The sequence below is a fragment of the Lethenteron reissneri genome, chromosome 26 (assembly GCF_015708825.2).
Source record: "Lethenteron reissneri isolate LAM-NWPU_2019-01 chromosome 26, ASM1570882v1, whole genome shotgun sequence".
Taxonomy (NCBI): Eukaryota; Metazoa; Chordata; class Hyperoartia; order Petromyzontiformes; family Petromyzontidae; genus Lethenteron; species Lethenteron reissneri.
In genome coordinates this window covers 5,209,414-5,225,615 of record NC_083804.1, presented here as the reverse complement: position 1 = coordinate 5,225,615, position 16,202 = coordinate 5,209,414, and the positions used below count along the sequence as shown (strand labels likewise).

General features: G+C 51.1%; 2 protein-coding genes across 2 annotated transcripts; one reads left to right on the top strand and one right to left on the bottom strand.

Annotated features, from left to right (window-relative positions):
- Positions 1-904: 904 nt before the first annotated feature.
- LOC133347390 (insulin-like) lies at positions 905-5,147 on the bottom strand. Its single transcript, XM_061559633.1, has 3 exons — positions 5,075-5,147; positions 2,517-2,781; positions 905-1,177 (listed from the first exon to the last, which is right to left on the bottom strand). The coding sequence occupies exons 2-3, from the start codon at positions 2,752-2,754 to the stop codon at positions 990-992; spliced, it is 426 nt and encodes a 141-aa protein (XP_061415617.1). The 5' UTR covers positions 2,755-2,781; positions 5,075-5,147; the 3' UTR covers positions 905-989.
- Positions 5,148-13,070: 7,923 nt separating this feature from the next.
- On the top strand, positions 13,071-15,179 carry LOC133347389 (uncharacterized). Its single transcript, XM_061559632.1, has one exon. The coding sequence runs from the start codon at positions 13,239-13,241 to the stop codon at positions 14,376-14,378; it is 1,140 nt and encodes a 379-aa protein (XP_061415616.1). The 5' UTR covers positions 13,071-13,238; the 3' UTR covers positions 14,379-15,179.
- Positions 15,180-16,202: the final 1,023 nt, after the last annotated feature.

Sequence of the window (16,202 nt, the reverse complement as noted above, 5' to 3'; positions counted from 1 at the left end):
TTTTACACTAACTAATGCAACCTGTAAGGCAGCCAGAGGTCGATTCATGATAAAGCACAAACACTGTCACTCTCCTATGGCTACTACCATAGTTTGCAGTTCCCGTGAACACTTTACTCAAATTATTCCTCCTCCCAGCTTGAGAACTCGATTTCACAGACTGTTCAACCACCATACTGCAGATCACAAAAACACTCACACCCACTCACTCACCCATCCACCCGCTCACCCATCCAATAACCCAATCAGCCACTCACTAGCGCACTCAGCCACTCTCACACTCACCCGGTCACCTCGCTTCTCCTTCTGCTTCTTCCCGCGCACTGTTCCCTCTAAAATTTCCCACCCCCACCAAGATCTCACAACCTTCCCTCCAATTTAAGAAACGTATACATTGTCATCTATTCCCAAACTTAAATTCGATTCGCGATTTGGGTCTTTAGAGCTGTACTCAGCAAACGTAAACAAGCATTGTATATCCACGCAAAGACAAAGACCCCCCCGTATAGACTTAACAGACTGAAGGGGCAAGTGCTGTTAGCGAGCACCTATGAGGGCCGGAACGGTACACGAGGGGGTGGGTGGCCAGCACCACGCCCGACTGCCTTTGTCTACCCAGTGGCGACGTTTACACATCGCACCAGGTATTCATTTGAGGCTAAGTCGACCTAGGGGAGGCCCAGGACCGGTTCAGATAATCGTCACTGGGTGTTGGCCGTGAGCGGGAATCGAACCTGGGTCGCCGGGTTCATAGCGCTACGCGCTAACTGCTACACCACCGCTCCCCACACATACACACACACGTGACAACAAGCCGAGCGAAATCAATTAACCATCTTCTTTTATTGGGTGATCACAGCTTTTGGGGTAGTAAGGGGGTGGTGGGGGGGTGTTAGGTACTAAGAAGTTAGAGGGGGAGGTTAGGGGGGAGGTTAGGGGGGGGGGAGGTTAGGGGTGTGGGTTTGTGGCCGGGCGTTCGGCGTTCTCGGTCAGTTGCAGTAGTTCTCCATGTCGTAGATGGAGCACTTGCGGTGGCAGCACTGCTCCACGATGCCGCGTCGCGTCCTCGGGCTCTCTCCTCGGGCGCCCGGAGCAGCAACTCCTCCCCACAGCTCGCCCTCGCCCTCCGACACCACCCCCCCCTGCTGCTCGCCGGCGTCGGTCTCGGTCCGGATGACTGCGAGCGAACGAGGGGGTTGGGTGGGTGGGGGGTCAGCACGCATTTCCTGATTATCCTGCTATCAAAATTACCAACATATGTAGTAGCTACATATGTAGTAGCTACGGGCCCCGCACTTTCATGGGCCCCGCGCTAAATGCTTTCAAGCTATCAATTCCGTGATTTTTATTTTATTTGTAATTTACTTTTATTAATTTTTATCTTAACTTTTTACCTTCGTGACTTTACCGAAGAAATATAAGAATATGAATCATTGCAGTCACGAAAGCTTCAAATCTAGAACTATCAATTCCGGTTCAGTAATTCTGCGCTTGCTCTATTACTATAGTACTATACCGCCGTCAACTTTTACGAACGACTGGGTGTTTAAGATTAGCGATTTGTCGTATTTATCTGGCTGTATAGCAAATGAAAAAATACAATTACTTTACTATGCAAGTGAAAAATTCGTGTTTTAATATGTGTGTGTTTGATTGATTTAGCGCCCCTTTTATAACATATGCTACAGGCCCCGCACTCGCTTAATTCGGCACTGAGTACAAGGTTAAAAAAAATAAAGGCAACAGGTCGGTTGGTCGGTTTAACACGTGGTAAGGCTTTCGAGACCCAAGAATCATCCATAATAGAGGGGTTTTTTGTTGTTGTTTGGGGGTTAGATCGCGTAAATGTATAAAAGTGTCGTCAAACCCGCCACCACGGGACACGGCCAATTTGTAATGTTTTGTAACGTAAACAGAACGTGCCGATTCGCTACCAGTACAGCAACACCGGCTGTGTGTTGGAGAGCAAAGCTACAACAGCTGTTGCCTGATGAAGCTTGTTGTAATTACTGGCGAAACGTCGTACTCAGATTGTAAATATTCTTTTGGTCCTTCGATAAAGGTTCAAAATTAATCAAAAATAAACAAAAAACCCCGACGTTTCGATCACAGCACAAGCAACCGTCTTCGGGTTTTCCACCTGCAGTCACGAAAACTTTAAGTCAAGATCAGATTGTAAATGTTGTGGCTTTGCTCTCCAACACACAACCGGTTAGTGCTGTACTAGTAACGAATTGGCATGTTCTGTTTACGTGACAAACCTACACAGATAGACGCGCACACAGAGACACGCGCACACACACAGACGCACAGGGAGACACACACACACACCCACACAAGTAGACACATAACAGACACACACACACAGACGCACAGGGAGACACACACATACACAGGTACACAGACGCACAGGTAGACACACACACAGGCACACAGGTAGACACACACAGGTAGACACACACACACACACAATCGGCGCAGAGGCACTTTGGGAGGGGGGGGGGGGGGTCTCGCACCGTCAGGCAGCTCCCTGCGCGTCTTGCTGGGCGTGTAGAAGAATCCGCGGTCGCCGCACACCACGTAGAGCGCCTCCACCAGGTGCGATCCACACAGATGGGTACCGCCGGCGCCCGTCAGCGCCGACGCGTGGGCGGGCACCGGACTCATCAGCGACAGCAGCAGCAGGAGCAGTGCGGGCAGCAGCAGCAGCAGAGAGAGCATGGCCGACGGAGCCCTCGGAGAACGTGGTGACATCGTGGGTGGTTGGTGGTGGTGGAGAGGCTGCAGAGGACAGGCGTGGGGAGATATTGCGGCGTTAGAGAGGTCGCCCATGTGGGTGGCTCGCAGCCGGCACCGCAAAGATACATTGGGCATTGTGTGGAAAAGAGCTTTATCGCTCTTCGGATTCCTCCAGTGTAAATATCAGCTTCTGATTCCGAACGCGGGATTCAGCCGCCCCCCGTGACTTAAACCGGGGTTTGTCCGGCGCAAGCTGATTCCTGAACGGGAAAACCCACGAGCTTCGGTCATCACGAGCGCGCAGAGTGCAAGTGCGTCGATGGTTCCGAGTCCGATCGTCACCCAACGTCGATTCGGTTTTTTACGTCCTTTGGATCGCGGTATCGCCTCCTGTGCGAAAGAGCGGCATACTTGGGAAGGAGATCTCGGAGGTAGCTCTGTGTTAGCTATTTCTGCGGGCCGTTCCTTAACGCGAGACATTTACACTTTCGCCAAGAGCATCGTCGGAACAGAGCCGTGCAGGGCAACATCGCCAACGAATAAATAGATAAAAGCATCACGACGTCGTTTGTCACGCGGTCGCGTTGAGCGGGTTTTCACCGAGGGGAAAGATGCAGAGCCATTCGTACGTCAGCCTTTTTTTTTATCATTCCCACTGCTGCATGAAGACTTCCCCCACGCCGAGTTGGTCGTGGGGGGCGGGAGGGGCGTTGGTCAGTGCGTGTTGGTGAAACAAAAAAAAGGTTGCCCAAGACCCCTTCAGACATCAGCCACATATGTAGCTGCTACATATGTAAAAGCTACATATGTAGTAGCTACATATGTAGTAGCTACGGGCCCCGTACTCTCAAGGGCCCCGCGCTAAATGCTTTCAAGCTATCATATTCCGGTTCAGTGATTCTGCACTTGCTCTATTACTATAGTACTATACCGCCTTCGACTTGTATGAACGACTAGGTATTTAAGGTTAGCGATTTGTCGTATTATCTGGCTCTATTGCAAATGAAAAAATACAATTACTTTACTATACAAGTTAAAAATCTGCGTTTTAGTATTTATGTTTTTTTAGTCTTTAGGGCCCCTTTATAACATATGCTACAGGCCGTAATAAGAATTGTATATGACGTCACAATAGCAGGTCTTTTCGCACCGGCACCACGTTTCCCCAAGGGATGGTTTGGCTCTCGCGCCGGGTACGACGAGCCCGGAGAACGTTTGACGCGGTCGGAAACACCGACGCGAGTGCAGCGAGTGGCGTCTAAGAACCGGTCCTGGGCTCTCTACTTGGCTGGCCCGCCAAGCAGAGAGTGACGTTTGGTCAAACGGTGTCGATGAGCGGGCTCGGGGGAAGGGGGGGGGAAGGGACCTCATCTAGCAGTGGATTGAAGAAACAGATCGCGGCAACTCGACGGAGATTGGAGTCAGGATCGCCATGGGGGAAGTAAAAGCGGCATTTCGGAAGGATGCTGCTGGCAAAGACGAATGAAACTATAAACGTTTTTGTTATTTTACCAGGGAAGACCCACTGAGCTTTATAGCTCTTTTTTTCAGAAGCGACCTGACCACAAATGATAGCTCAACGAAGTGGATTGTCGCGTGGAAATTTATGGCAGCCGCATTAATATGGAGGGATTATCCAGAGGACCCATAGAAAAATCCATGTGGCTACGGGGAGAACGTGCAAACTCCAATTATACAGCAGGCTCGGGATCCAACCCACGACCTTCTGTATACCAGGCGAGGCAGTTAACATCTCATACAGACCCATAAACCCACAGAGACCCATAGACCTACAAAGACCCAAACACCCATACACCTATACAGCAGGCATAGTCAGGGTCGGCATCGAACCCACGACCTCCTGTACACCAGGCAAGGTAGTTAACATCTCCTCGACATCGTGATGCCCCTCGCCACCGCGGCAGAGAGTTTCAACAGATGGTTTAAGAAGAGCCGAGTGTAAAGTGCCGGAGGTTGCACTCCCGGAAAGGGAGACATATGAAGACCTGTGTCACAGTTGTGGATTGTGGCGTCCGATGGAGACATGAAGTTGGAGAGAACGAGTAATGAGACAGTTCTAGAGCAGACGAGAAGGAGATAAACCCCCACTTAGGAACAATGCAAGAAAGTGAAAACGATACGGATTCGGCAAATGCTGCTCGGTGACTTGAAGAACCTTGCGACGAGAGCGAAACGAAGAAGAGAGCTCAAGATCGGAGAGGATTTGAGGGCGTTCGAGACAAAGACACTGCCATCGGGCACACGACCCAGGTGAGGCTTGCACCAGAGCGAGTGTGGCTGAGCGACCACGCGGTGGGGTTACCTGTCACCTTACCTGCGTAGAGACGGAGAGGCCGGTGGGTGCTGACGGAAGCTGTTGGGAGGTGAACTTCTGTCCTGGTCGACTGACAAAGTTGTGCGGATGATGGAGATCTTCGCACCTGCTTATATACCCCGTTCGGAGCGTCCACCCAACTTTTTTTTTTCGCTCAAAAAAATGTTTTTTGCAGTCGTTGTCAGAATTACGATCACGGATCAGCCGTTAGCCGCACGCGCTCGCCGCGTGCCACGGAACATTCTCAACTCGAAGCCAAACGCGAGTGGTGTCCACTGCTTTTAGCCTAATTGCTCGATTGCCATTAGCAAGCGCTTGGCAAATGGAAGTTGGTAGAGCGTAAAGTGTTGTCTATGCCATGCGCAGGGATGGACAGGTGTGGGTGCAGTGCATGCGCGTGTGTGCCGTGCGTGCACATCAGCCGCGGTGGGAGACGAAGGAGTCCCGGGTTGGTGTTGTTAGTGGTCACATCACCTCCTCGCGTACCACACCGGCCTTAATAGGCCCTAGCTAACAACACTTTGACCAACATCGTCTGTATGGTCCTCGCACGCGGGGTGCGTTTGTGTGTTTGTTTGTGTGTGCTTGTTAGTGGGCGAGCGGTTAGCGATCCCAGCGGCCCAGGTACACCTGGTCACGCGCAAGCAAATGAACTTGTTCTGAACCTCAGATGCCGGTCAGGTGACCATCGTCACCGATGGTGACAATTGGCTCCATGTGCGACGTGGGTCCCCCTTATACCTGAAGTTAATGGCGGAGCATGGTTGGTATGGGCCCTGGGGCAAGGATTGAAATTGGGCCTCGTGTCAAGATTCCATCCCTCCCCTGTCCCCCTCCTTCGTAGACCGATGCCCTAGCCCCATTCGGCCTGCCTGTGGGTCCCGGTGCAGTTCAACCGCCTGCACACTCCACAGCTCGCCAGCATCAATGGCTCAATCGGTTTATTGAAGACGCTGCGGCTCGACGCGCTCTTTCGAGGTCGACTTGCACGCAAGATAAAATACCTGGTGTGTGATTGGTCAATCCTCACGTCTTCGGCCGGTACATTTTCCAGGAAAGCTTCGCTGAGTCTCAAACCTCTTTGTCAGGGGGGGGGGGGGGGTCTTGCTTATATCGGGATGCTGGGCCGAATGTATCAATGAGTGTTTGGCTTCGTGTGATTAGAAAAACGAAGAATTCGGAGGAGAATAAAAACGATGCACGTGGCGCCACACGAGGGAGCGGCGCTTCGTGAGCTCAGCTCGCGTGCAGCGGTAAGACGATCGCTGGACCGCGAGTGATGTCGACGGCTTGCTGATGCCTCCATCCAGCAGTGGATATAAAATAGCTGCTGCTGCTGATGATGATGACACTCATCACTACCATACTCCTGTCCACACTTTGCCTAATCGGCACACCTACAACACCCGTCAAGCTCGAGTGGACACCCATCTAAGCGCTGAGCAGGCTGCCAAAAATACCCTGCTTAGCTTGCGAGGTTCGACGAGATCTGGCGCACTCACAGTGACGAGTCACCGCGAGAGTGCGTGCACTTTCATAGGCATCTCTGTGTGTGCACGTATTGGGTTGACGTGGCCTGGCCATGTCTCGGTTGACTTCCATTGGGCCCCATGTATCGTGACCCGATGGTCAGCACTACTGGACTTGCAATCCGCAGGTCTCTCGTCCGTTAGATCTCCAGGCGCGGCAGTTTGAAATAATGTGGCAAGTTTTCTACATTGTCCTTGCCTCTCTGACCACCCAGCGGCTTAAACTGGGTACCTCACGGGTTTCAATCCACCACCTCCCCATTGCATTACGCATCAGCGATGATTAAACAAAATCATCTTCGGTTGAGCATCGTTGGCCATGGTCTATCCACTGCTGGCTGAAGCCCTCCCTGAGCCGTAGTAATCTCTCACGGTCTTTGCGGATTGACAATCCATCTCGCTCCTGCACCGTGGAGACGTTGCGATTAAATCATCCGTTGCTGTACCTCCGCATAGAAAATAAATTCGAGTTTAGCATATGCATTTATTGGACTTGTGTTAAACCAGCATCGTCAGCTTCATAAACACGCAAACTCTGGACCGGTTTTTTCGCTTTCGTTTGTCGGGGGCTCATGAGCATATGTCGTCAATGCTGAAATTCCGTCTGTGCACGCGCTCGCGTGAGCAGCTGGCACTAAGAGCACGCGCCAGCCACAGTGGCGTGGACATTTGCCCGTTAATTGCAGCGTGGTGATTGTGTGGGGTTTATTAATTAATTAATTCTTTAAAAGCATTTCCGCTCCAGAAAATTGTCAGGTCCGACTGACAGAGCGTGCTGCTGCTGATGCTGCTGCTATTGCCCGGGAGATGCGTCGCCTTTGATGGAATCGGCCGTGATTTATTTTTCTCAGTTTCAGCCGAAATTCGTGGCCGTTACTCACAGACTGCCAGCTACAGAGGAGGTCACTTGAGGGAATTCACAAAAAAACTAAACGAAGGCACGCAGCAAGATCTGCTGATGCAGTACCAGTACTCTCTATACCTTAGTCTGTAAACGTGTGTGCGAGTACAAGGTTCTGAATTCACAATTGATCCATGTGAGCGTATCAATAATTGTCCGATGTTTCTGTTGCTTTCATTTCTGTTGCGTCCCTCCAATAACAACTCTCTTCGCTTGGGGATATGTGTGGCTTTTTTCTCGTATTTATCTCCAACACTGCAGTCTTCATCAGACCTTCTCGCATTGTCCTGTAGTTTATTTTCATGAGCTTAATATATCTGGACCACCCCCCCCCCCCTTGCAAAAAAGAAGTTCCATCTCAAGAGATTACAGTATCCAGGTGAATGTATATCCGTAATTTTAAACATATTTACGTAATCAGAAAATCTGAGCTGGTTTACACTACCACCGTCTGTATTCATGCCTGTGTTTCTCCAATCCAGTTAAGAGTAAATCTCTAAATCGGCTCAGCCTCCCGTAAGTCACGTGACTCACGCGTGGCCACCCCCCACTGTGAGTCCCTCCCCTCTCTCCGCCCACTGCGAAAACTGACGCTGCTCCGTGCAGCTAATTTCTGCCCGCTCCTTCCTTCTTTCTCAATCTCGCTCTTTCCTCCCCCCCTCAGCATCACCTCTCATCCCCCGGCATCTTGGCCCGGTTATACCTTCTCCCCCTCCTCCCCTTCCAGCCCGGTGCTCCTCCTCGTTTCTTTCTGCTGCTCATCTTGAGCCGTGCCCTCTTTGTCTGGGGCGCCACGGTGGCGAGATGTTAATTACCTCGCCTGGTATACAGGTTGTTGTGGGTTCCATCCTCACCCTGACGCCTGCTGTATACTTGGAGTTTGCATGTTCTCCCCGTGGCCACGTGGATTGTTTCTCCTGGTCCTCCGACTTTTACCTCCACATTTAGAATCATGCGTTTAGAGTGTTTGGCGACTAAACATTTCCACACGATGAGCCTCTTAATTTAAGCTTTTAGTTGTGAGCAGGTCGCTTCTGCGAAAGAGTTATGTAGCTACGTGGGCCTTGCTTGGTTGAAAGAGTAAATCATTACAATGAATGAGCGCCTTAGGGATTTCCGTCCCGCAATAATTTCCCCGTTCCAGTCCCCTCGTCCTGGCTGTGCACGTATCTTCTCTCTTCTCATCTTTCTCTTTCCATACATTAATATCATTGACTCGACTCCACGTTCCCGTGATTCGCCGTGTGTAAGAGGTGTTACGCGGTATCATGTTGCCACGAGTGACTTTGTTCAGAATGTGTATCTCCTTGTTTGACTCCTCCTTACGCTTGGTATGTTGCCACTGTCTCCATGAAATCTCAGCTGTGAAATGTTGCCATTTTATATAGATGTGTGTGTACCCACTGGGATGGTGCAAGGTGAACCCGGGCCCGGTTTAGATATCACCTGGTACCGATAATAGCCCTGCCGGGAATCGAACTTGACGTTAATAGCGCAATGTACTAACCACGATGCCACCGCTTCCGTCGTTACAGATAAAGCCTCCCCCTGTGTGCACGGCATTTTTCATTTTTTTCCACCGTCAACCCGATCGGGAGTGTCTTGACGAGTCGCCCGTGCCCACAAGAGGGCACTGGGAGCTCAGTGAACTCAAACTCGCGCGCGGCATTTGGAGTATCGTGGTAGTCAACGTTTCTCAACCACATTTTGTGTGTATATATGTATGTTGAACTTCTTTCGCACCGTACGTAGCCAACCGTGCTCATCGGAGGTGCGTTTTCCTGATTAGCGCAATGCGCGGTTAGGATAACGGAGGTGCGCTAATCCCGAACTCTTTCTGCTGGCAATGAGCCTTGACCTGACAATTCACTTGTTGGTAGCGCCTGAGGTGGAGTAACTTTACCGGTTCCAATGTCTTTACGTGGCCAACGACAGTGGCTTTCTTGTGACAATCACTTGAAGTGAGCATGGTTATCGAGTAATTCACCCTGATTGGCCGTGGATATAAATCGGTTCCTGATCAAGTTTTTTTTTCCATCTTTGGTAGGGCACCGATTCCTGCCCTGCTCTGGCCCATGGATGATTGTTATTAGACGCGATAGCGTCCAAGCGTTGTGCTCGATCTAGTGGTAGATCAAAGGTGATGCAGAACATTTAATGTCATATGTATACAGCATAACGTATAGGTGTATACTCTTTGGTTCTTTCGGTAAAGTCACGTAGGTATAAAATAAAATAAATCACGACGTTTCGGGCGCAACACAAGCGTCCTGTCATCATGCTTCCCACCTGATGACGGACGCTTGTGTTGCGACCGAAAGAACCAAAGAGTATGGATTCCTGCAGTCACGAAAGCTTCAAATCAAGATTGAACGTATAGGTGCCCTATTAAAAAAAAGTAAGCTTTGCCAAACGGCAATCGGTTAACTGGTCACCGCTCGTATGAATTATATCGGTGTGCCGTTGCCAGAAAGTTAGGACCCGTAAAAGCAAAAAGTTTCCTGCAGAATGCTGGAAATGAATGAATGAGCGCGCCGATCGAGTCCACCGGGTGGTGCCGTCCATATTTCGCAGTTGAGGTGCAAATGTATTTATTATACGGCTCATACGAGTGAACGTATTGATTAGCCCGCTCATTGCAAATGGCTATCACATTATTCGCCGTTATTGGCCTCACGCAGAGCGAGTGGGGGAACGCTACCGATACCCCCCCCCCCCCACGCTCGCGTGGGGCCGACAAAGTGAAATGTCCGGCGCGGGGATCACGAACCACCACCTGTGAAGGTGTCCTCACCAGCACGGCTCGGGGCTGCTTTCCACAGCCGTGTGGAGCGGCCCGTGCAGTGCCGGATGATCCTCGTAGCAAAAGTAGCTACACGTGCTACGGGCCCCGCACTCTCAAGGGCCCCGCGCTAAATGCGTGTAAGCTATCGATTCAGGTTCAGTGATTCTGCACTTGCTCTATTACTATAGTACTATACTGCCTTCAACTTTTATGAACGACTGGGTGTGTAAGGTTAGCGAGTTGTCGTAATATCTGGCTGTATAGCAAATGAAAAGAAATACAATTATTTTACTATGCAAGTGAAAATGTTGTGTTTTAATATTTACGTTTTTTTTTATTTAGGGCTCCTTTATAACATATGCTACAGGTCCCGCACGAGTTTAATCCGGCGACTGGGTCCGTGCCGCCTCCTCCTGGGCAAATTCACTCCGAGCTGAGCTCCACCCAATTAGCGTGGCGCAGTGGAAACCGTGCGGCCTTTCAGCAAGAGGGGCACGGGTTCAATGTCATGGGCGGAATTTAGGGGAGGGGGGCACGAGGGAGGGGAAGCAACGCTCCTCCAAACTGGACGCCTGTATTAATTTATTTTCAGGAGTTTACAATTAAGGAAAAAAATATGAAATTATATGCACCCGTGATTCTTAATGTGAGGGACAAAGCGAACGCCTGCCCATCTAAATATTGAAGTCAAACTCTGCCAATGGTTCAATTCCCGACTCGGACGCCTGTCTGGGTGAGTTGGTATGTTCTCTCCCTGTGTTCTGCAGAGTGTGAGAGTGAGTTGAATTTTATGTTCTCTCCCTGTGTTCTACAGAGTGTGAGAGCGTGAGTGAGTGTAGTTGCTATGTTCTCTCCCTGTTCTACAGAGTGAGTGGAGTTTGTATGTTCTCTCCCTGTTCCGCAGAGTGTGAGAGTGAGTGTAGTTTGCATGTTCTCTCCATGTTCTACAGAGTGTGAGAGTGTGAGTGGAGTTTTATGTTATCTCCATATTTTACAGAGAGTGAGTGGAGTTTGCATGTTCTCTCCCTGTTCTGCAGAATGTGAGAGTGAGTGGAGTTTGTATATTCTCTCCCTCTTCTGCAGAGTGTGAGAGTGAGTGGAGTTTGTATGTTCTCTCCCTGTTCTGCAGAATGTGAGAGTGAGTGGAGTTTGTATGTTCTCTCCCTGTTCTGCAGAATGTGAGAGTGAGTGCAGTTTGTATGTTCTCTCCCTGTTCTGCAGAGTGTGAGAGTGAGTGGAGTTTGTATGATCTCTCCCTGTTCTACAGAGTGGGTGGAGTTTGTATGTTCTCTCCCTGTTCTGCAGAGTGTGAGAGTGAGTGGAGTTTGTATGCTCTCTCCCTGTTCTACAGAGTGTGAGAGTGAGTGGAGTTTGTATGTTCTCTCCCTGTTCTGCAGAGTGTGAGAGTGAGTGGAGTTTGTATGCTCTCTCCCTGTTCTGCAGAGTGTGAGAGTGAGTGGAGTTTGTATGTTCTCTCCCTGTTCTACAGAGTGTGAGAGTGAGTGGAGTTTGTATTTTCTCTCCCTGTTCTCCAGAGTGTGAGAGTGAGTGGAGTTTGTATGTTCTCTCCCTGTGTTCTACAGAGTGTGTGAGTGAGTGGAATTTGTATGATCTCTCCCTGTTCTACAGATAGTGACTGAGAGTGAGTGGAGTTTGCATGTTCTCTCCCTGTGTTCTACAGAGTGTGAGAGTGAGCGGAGTTTGTATGTTCGCTCCCTGTTCCACATGGATTTCCTCCCGATTCTCCGGTGATTGGCAGTCAGTGCACCGCAGCACCGGCGAGACAAAGGCCTCCACAGCGCACCTCGTGTGGCAATCTTGACCCCAACATACATCCTGCAGAAAGTTGCCCAACAGCCTATAAATCTGTTATGTGTTTGCATTTGGGAAAAATGTGTGGGCTGGTTGTTTTTCAACCCCTGCGGTGGAGCGGTGGCGCAGTGGTTTGCGCGCTAACGTGCGAACCCCGACCCTCTCTGAGTTCAAGTCCCGACCGTGGCTGACGTCAGTGGCGAATAGCATCAGAAGAAGTCCTTAGTTTAATGTTGCATGTTGAACTTCTTTCGCACCGTACGTAGCCAACCGTGCTAATCGGAGGTGCGGTATGCACAGTGTATACTTTTAACCAATTAAATATGAATGCGTAATATTATTTTACGGTTATTACTTTTAATAGCGTTAAAGAAAGTTGAAGCTTTAATTCACACAGACGATTCATACAATGCAATGTATTCAGATTTGATTGTCAATCCACTGCGGGATGAAGTCCTGAACACACCGTGTTAGTCCTGGAGGTTGCTGGACCATACTTCACCACGCTGGTCGGTGCAGGCCGGTGAAGTGGGCCCAGGTGGGCACTGGCTTGGGCCACCTCGACCGGCACCCCGTAAGCCCCGACGCAGTTGCACTGCCTGCGCACTCGATAGCTACACCACTGAGTGTGATGGAACGAGCGTTGTACCGGGCATCTTTGAAACAAATAAAAGCGTTTCATAGCCCATCGGATTTCTTCAGGACAATGAAGATTCCGATTCTGAAATAATAAAGATGTTGTACATCGCTGCCTGGCTGGGGAAGATAACCGTGGCTCAGCCACGGTTGGCATGGGCCACGCAGTTGCACCGCCTGCGCACTCAAATATCGACACCCGCTGCCTGAAGTTTATTTACAACCGCAGAACCCTTGACCCTGCAGGTAATTCCTCTCCGCACCCCCCACCCACCACGAGTCTCTACTACCCCCTCGACCGCGCGTCCCCACCTCTCAAAAGGCCGCGTCTGCCGTCGCTGCTGGGAGTCAAACCCGTGCGCTTGCAGCGAGGAAGAATAGTCCCGGACAGCGTCTACCTCGCGACTTTGCTACCAAATAGCCCGGACGCGACTTCCACCGTCAAGAGAGAAGCACGCAGGCACGCGCGCGCAAGCGACTGCGACGACTAAGACGACGACGATGATGATGATGCTACAGACCAGCGCGCCAAGCGCGCACGACAACTCTCGCGGGACGGCGATGTCGCCTGGGACGGCTGCACCCGGGACGCGCCCCCATCCATGGGAGGCCCCCCAAACCAGCCCGCAAATCCCTCGCTGCACCACCGCTACTCGCCGTCGACCTCCGCCCGCGACCCGAGAAGACACCGGCGCCGCAGAAGATGATGATGATGGTGACGATGATCGTGGCGACGGTGGCGGCGATGACGACGATGACGACGGTTGTGGCCTTTTGCGAAGCTGCGAGAGGCGCCTTGCGTTTCGTCAAGAAGTGGGGACCCCGCGTCGCGGTGCGGGGGCCCGGCTACTGCTCCCGGCGCGCGAGCGACCAGGGAAGGGGACCTCGGCTGGAGCCACGGGCGGCATCAGCAGCAGCAGCAGCAGCAGGAGACCCGGCACGGCGCGCCGCAACGCACGAGAACGCAACCGCGTGGCGCTGGTGAACAGAGGCTTCGCCGCGCTGCGAGACCGCGTCCCCGCGGCCCTGGGCCCCAGTTGGACCCCGCAGCAAGACTCCTGCCCCGGGGGGCCGCTCTCGCCGGGGTCGTCGGGCGAAGGCGCCGGGTCATCGGGGCCGACTCGGCTCAGCAAGGTGGAGACACTCCGAGCCGCCGCCGAATACATCCGCGCTCTCCAGCGTCTGCTGATGCTCTCCGAGTCGCCCCGTTATTATCCTGAGGTCACCGCCAGCCCCGTCAACATCAGCACCACCACCGGCGCCGCCTCCTCCTCCCCATCCACCATCACCTCCTCCACGACGGGCAGCGGTGGCAGTAGAGCAGCCGAGCCCTGCTATCTGGCCAGCTGGTTTGGCTTGGACGCGAAGTGCCATCCGTTGTTCGACACGCACGAGCAGCCGCACGAAGCCTCTCCAGCTTGGACGGGCCACGAGTTCTGGACGGGAGCGGGACACGTGGAGATCGGGGGAGGCTCCTTTCTTCAAACCTCCCAGGAGCCGGGTCTGGGCTGGGCCCCCGCAGAGCCCCGTTCCGTCGGGCACGGAGCAGTTCCTGCGCCCCCCCTCGCCATGGACACTTGGGGAAACCAGCGCACGTTCGGACTTTCAATATCGTCGGCGTCGTCTTCCTACTCGTACTGAGATCACGGGTTCCGTGGCGCGAGGTTCCTCTGTTGTCTCTGACCTTGCACTTCCGTGCGTAACGAGGCGCTAAGGCGTCGGATCTCTACCGCCGGTCACCGTCCTCTCGCTGCGAGGGATGATGACGAACACCCCCCCCCCACACCCCACTCCCCTCGGGGTCACCGCCATCGATCGCCCTCTCGCGATGCAGTAACTCATCTGGCCGCCGTACATCGCTCCAACTGCACGGAGGGCGTTCCATCGGGGTGGTGTTTCTCCTCCATTGACTGCCGCTCCGTCGTTAGTCTCGACCACGGGTCCCCCATCCCTGCCAGCGACGCTTACTGCCCAAGCCTCACGTTCTTCACTTGGCAGTCGCTACGACGCGCCTGACTTGCGTGTGTTCTCAGTCATCAGTTATCGTAAAATGCAGTTTTAAATTGAATTACATCTCTTCCAGTTATCTAGGCTGCACATGCGTGGCTTTGCATGGATAAATGCATTCGATGATGATGATGATTACGCAATGGTTTAGCATGCAGCACAAAATGCATATCATGTTTGATTCGTGTTGCATTGATGAACTGGTCCCCGTCAGTAGAATGTGGAATTTCCACCACTGCCTTAGGAATATTAACAGAAACACGCCGTTTTAAATGCCTAATGTTTATGTGAATTTGTGAATAATGACTTTATTTTACGAAATATGTCCTCTCTGAAAGGAGTTATCATCGTTGCTGTTGGTAGCCGTCAAAGATCAAATTTGTTGTCACGGGTAACTGTGGAATGCAATACACTTTGAACTCATCAGCGATCCAAATGGCCACATTTCTACAATGTTGTCTAAGTGACTTTAAAATAATTGTGCTTGTATGTGATGGGAAAGAGCCGAGGTGAACAATGAACAAAACTGAATTCCTTGGACAAAAATAAATAAAGCTTTGGATAACCACGATTTGCTTAGCGAGTCTGACTGCTGATGAGATCCATAATGTCGAAACCAGTCGAGAGTTTGCTTGCATAAATATACGCTGGCTATCGCGAGGTTTTTTTGTTTAAGTCAGCAAACAGATATGGTAAAAATAGATATATTTATGTGCACATACGGAACCAAAGCAGGGTTATTTATTTCATGCATTCGAGGTTCTGATGATCATTGGTCACGCTTCACGGAGTGGATTTTACATCAGGAGTTTTCTTTTTCTCTGTGTCCGAGCCGTTGGTGGCTTGGGCTGAGACCACGGACGTGAAAATCCCTGGATTCGAACCGATGCCGACTCAGTGCTCTGAACTCGCGAGCCATCCGCGGCTTCCTCGTTTAAATCTCTTCTAACGGTCCTTCGGGCGTCATTCGAGTCGAGAGTAGACCCAATGTGAAGTTTTCGTGACTGCAAGGAACCATACTCTTTGGTTCTTTCGGCAAAGTCACGTAGATGAAAATAATAATAAAATAAAAAGTGAAAACAACTCAATTAAATCACGACGTTTCGGGCGCAACACAAACGTCCTTCTTCGGGTGTGGACAACCACAGCAACTGTTTTTCGCTGTGCTTGTCCCCATCTGATGACGGACGCTTGTGTTGCGCCCGAAACGTCGTGATTTAATTTAGTTGTTTTCACATTTTATATTATTATTATTTTCACCTACGTGACTTTACCGAAAGAACCAAAGAGTATAGACGAATGTGCCCTGGTGTTAATTTTAGTTTTTTTTTTTTATATTCGTGACTGGTAATGTACAAAAAACCATTGCAACTTTTAAATATATCACCAATTGGGCTCTAACTTGGTTAACAGTTGTGTATATATATGTGTCCTGGACAACCCACGATTTGTATCCAC

Bases quoted from the DNA above. Each gene is read 5' to 3' on its own strand.
- LOC133347390 (XM_061559633.1), bottom strand. From the start codon at position 2,754: ATGTCACCACGTTCTCCGAGGGCTCCGTCGGCCATGCTCTCTCTGCTG. The intron at 1,178-2,516 runs GTGCGAGACCCC...GTTCGCTCGCAG, and splicing joins GCGCAGGGAGCTGCCTGACG to TCATCCGGACCGAGACCGAC.
- LOC133347389 (XM_061559632.1), top strand. From the start codon at position 13,239: ATGATGATGATGCTACAGACCAGCGCGCCAAGCGCGCACGACAACTCT.